The 3,940-nt window shown below is 34.2% G+C and overlaps 1 protein-coding gene across 1 annotated transcript in view; it reads left to right on the top strand.

Annotated features, from left to right (window-relative positions):
• The window catches only part of LOC102599924 (V-type proton ATPase subunit e1-like), a 4,971-nt gene extending 1,819 nt beyond the window's left edge, over window positions 1–3,152 (top strand). Inside the window, exons 3-4 of the mRNA XM_006349823.2 lie at window positions 484–531; window positions 2,710–3,152. Of these exons, the coding sequence (XP_006349885.1) occupies window positions 484–531; window positions 2,710–2,776 (115 nt within the window). The 3' untranslated portion in view covers window positions 2,777–3,152. The remainder of the gene's footprint in view (window positions 1–483; window positions 532–2,709) is intronic.
• The last annotated feature ends 788 nt before the right edge of the window (window positions 3,153–3,940 follow it).

The following is a 3,940-nucleotide window of genomic DNA, read 5'->3' as shown; positions in this document are numbered from 1 at the left end:
GGGTGGGGTGTCAGTATTGTGTTTTGTTTTATGCTTCATTAGTGCTATCAGCTATTTCTGTTCGATCGTTCTTTTAGGCACTTATATTAACTGTATGTCTTTAATCCAGGCTTCTTTGTTTTCTAGTCTTTGATCCATATCCAGGTCAATGACTATTAAATCTGATGGATAGTGATTATCTAATATTATCATTACTATGTATCATGGAGATCTTGATTGTTCTTTTTGCTATAAATTAAATTGACTCGTATAGTGTTTCATGATTCAGGCATTTTAGATGACGAAAGAAACAAATGCAATTGTACTTGAAATGCAAATTGCAATTTTTGTCGGTCTGCTGTTTAGTTTTGCTAATTTTGTCTTAATTACTCTACTGAGGTCTCCAGGATCCAACCCATGATGCATTAAATTCTAAGTTAGTGTCTTTCCGCTGAAATAGTTTTGGTCTTTGTTTCTAATAGCTAATTGAATTTTGTGATGCAGGTTACACTTGACATTGATCAGCACGGCTACAGTATGCTGTTGGATGATGTGAGTTTGCCTCCCTCTTATCTCTTTCTCTCTCTCTCTCTCACACACACACACACAGAGACACGCCTGTGCGCTCCCGTACACATCTACATATGCACAAACATGTACAAAGTAAAGCAAAATAAGACATAACATGATACTATTTCCTCAAAACATGACAGCATGAGTTCATGTGTTTGACTTGAAGCCTGGTAGTAGTAAGATGTTTCCCTGACTTTGCTTTGTCATGTTTCCTGTATTTTATCATTTGATGTTCAAAGGGATTATATAATAGAGAAATTACTAATGCAAAGTGTGCGATACCTATAAGATTATCTTTTTGCTGAGGAATTTTACGATTTGCTTGACTAGTTGAACATAGTGCTTATGCTATTACATCTGCTTGACTTCCTCATAAAGTATGAAATATATGCATAATTGCGTGCTTTATATCTGAACCTACTCTAAGAGGCTTAAATATTTTTCGATCAGGTCTGTTGATAAATAATCTAAATTTGGAAGTGTCTTAGTTGACTTTTCTGTCAAAAAATTTCATTTGTAATGTCAACAACTATGCTTTGTGAATACTATCCTAGCCTCACAAATCCCGTATCTAATCCTTATAATTATCTAATTTTGTCTTATAGATGAAACATAGAAATGCTTCTTTTTGGATCAATGTGATGTAGATTTGCTATATATATTCTATACTTTCGAAGTTTCACATTTTGGAGAGTAAGTAATGTGCTGGAATCTATATATAAACCTTATGCCGCTCGAACTCTTCAAAACTGTTGTCACACTTGTAATCCTCCAAAAATGCATTGCTTTTGGAAGTTCCGTCAGACCGTCACACACCCAATGATATTTTTGAAGAGCCTGAGCACATAGATATAAACTTTGATGCTTATGTGATTGACAAGAGAGGGTAGCTCAACTAGAAAGCACCCTCCACCTCCAATCTTATAGTTTGGGTTTGAGTCAACATGTTACCATATCCAAAAAAAAAAAAAACACAGAGATCTCCCTTCTTCGTGCGACGTCATTATTTATCTCTCTTAATTGTCATTTGATGAATGCACTTGTAACGATGTTCAATGTTCTCTCTCGTGGGTTCATTATTTTTGTAATTTTCTTTTCAAGAATCATGGGGCTGTCAACTAGTTTTACTTCATTCGGCTTTGCTTCTCTGTATTAGAAAATGAAACATGTTCAATTTTCATCCATTTGTCTTGGTGCTTGTCTCAAGACTTTCCCAGATGGGAAGTGGGAACTACCATTCCTTCACACACACACAAACATACACAGACTCTGTCTCTCCCCTGTCCTCCTGCTTTATGTGCGGGTATATTGATTGACAATGATGATGTGGTAGGGAAGCTGATGAGGTTGGTGAGGATAGTGGGTGAAAATTATGTGATAGGGAAGTGCTTTCAATAATATTATTTAGGTTAATTCTACAGAACTCTCCTACTAAATGCTTGTTTTATTATTCGCTATGAAATGCCTTATGGTGGTTCTGAATAAACTCTCAACTTTATCCGCAAGGGTGGCTGAGTTGGTTCAGCTAAGCAGAAGTGCTAATTTTGCTTTTGTCTTTGATAAGTTTCTGTTCCAATGATGGAATCTTATTGTTGCTAAGTTGTTTTTTTCACGATAAGAAATGTTTTATTCTTGAGTTTCTAAAGAATAGGGAGATTGGCTCTTGTTCCTTTTCAATACTCCTTCCGGTTCATTTTTAATATGGAGGTGTTAGCCTGGACGTGGAGGTTGAGAAAGAAAGACTGTCTTTTTGTACATACTTAAAGTACCATTAGAGTTTGTTGTTTTGATTATAAGAGCATGCCAGTAGGATTTGAAAAACGGTATAAAATTTCCCCATATAGAACGGTCATAAGTCTCTCACTTTGGGTAGTGATTTTGAGAATCGCATGTAATAGTAATATAGTCAAACCTCTCTATATAAACATTTCACTACAACAATCATATTATCTGGGAACCGGTCTTTCATGTTATGTATCAAAACAAACGATGTTGTTATAGAGAGGTTTGACTGTAGTAGAAGTCGTTATTGCAAGTTACATGTACCAGAGTAATAATTCTCTATTTTCTATTTTCTATTTTCGTTGTTAAATTGGGATTTAGCATTCAACAATGAGAAGAAAACTCATCGTTTCGTGTGTTTTTTTTCTTGAATAGGTGGGCAATCGTGTACCTTGCGCAGCTGAAACCACTCATCGTTCCAGTTTTGAGTGAAGGAGAATAAAACGCTCTCGGAAGCTCTCGTCGTGTATTTTTTTGTGGATTATTTGAGTGCAGGGAAATACTTGGAAGTCACATTTGTATCACTATTTATGTGCTTGACATTGATTTCATATTTTTTGTATAATGTTCACAACTTGTTTTCTAGTTTCACCTCATTTAGGGTGTCTTCTTTATAAGGTCAGACTACATTAAGTATCTTATTGAAGAAAACAATAAGCACACGACATTTGTCGATGAGAGTTCATATAGCCAACCTCATCTCGTTTGAGATTGAGGCGTAACTATTGTTGTATTTGTCTAAACTCTTGGTCATGAACATATTATCTCAACTTTTGTAATTTTATAGATGTGTCAATACAATAACATATTTGTTGTAACATCGAGTGTGGATAAATTTTTACCTGGTGTGATCGAAATCGCAAAGAGAGAAGAAAGATGGAAAAGTAAGGAACATGAGGTCCTACTTGTTGAAACTTTCTAAAACACAAACTGTATTAATATTTTTATTGTCTGCTTACTTTAAAGTTGAAAAAAAAAACAAACCAAAACATTTTTTATTATATGTTCAAACTAGAGCTCCAAAAATAAAGTTAAAAATGACCCCAAAAAAAAACACTTAATAGTTTTTTATTGATTTTCTTTGGCTAGTTTACACATGCACAAAATAAATTTGATGATTTGAGAATGAACACATGTGGTGGATTTAGATAAGGAGATTTTGTAATAACCCGGTATGGCATTTTTGAGAATTTTAAACTATTTGTTTAACTTGAGTTAATTAACTGATGGATAATTGTAGATAAATGACTTAATCGATAGTTAATGGGCTAAAGTGATAAATTATTTAAGACCCTATACCATTTAGCCTATATTTAATAAAATAAGTGAGTTAAATTTATCACTTTTAGTACATAATTAATTGAGAAAGGAAGTAAAACCGGGAAGAAGGAGCGGACAAGGGTTTCGGCATCGCAAGTTGCGAACTGCATCCAGGTGAGATTTCAAGTTGAAACTCTTTAAATACGTAATGAATTGCAAATTCATGAATCAATTAATATGTTTTCAAGGGGAGGATAAGGAGTAGCATACTGATTTTAGAAGCTATTGTTGCTTTCAATTAATGTTGCTACACGTGGGTTCTTTGAATTTGGGGGACAAGTTTTAG

Source organism: Solanum tuberosum, unplaced genomic scaffold (assembly GCF_000226075.1).
Source record: "Solanum tuberosum cultivar DM 1-3 516 R44 unplaced genomic scaffold, SolTub_3.0 scf00114, whole genome shotgun sequence".
Taxonomy (NCBI): domain Eukaryota; kingdom Viridiplantae; phylum Streptophyta; class Magnoliopsida; order Solanales; family Solanaceae; genus Solanum; species Solanum tuberosum.
This window is presented reverse-complemented; position numbering and strand designations above follow the sequence as displayed.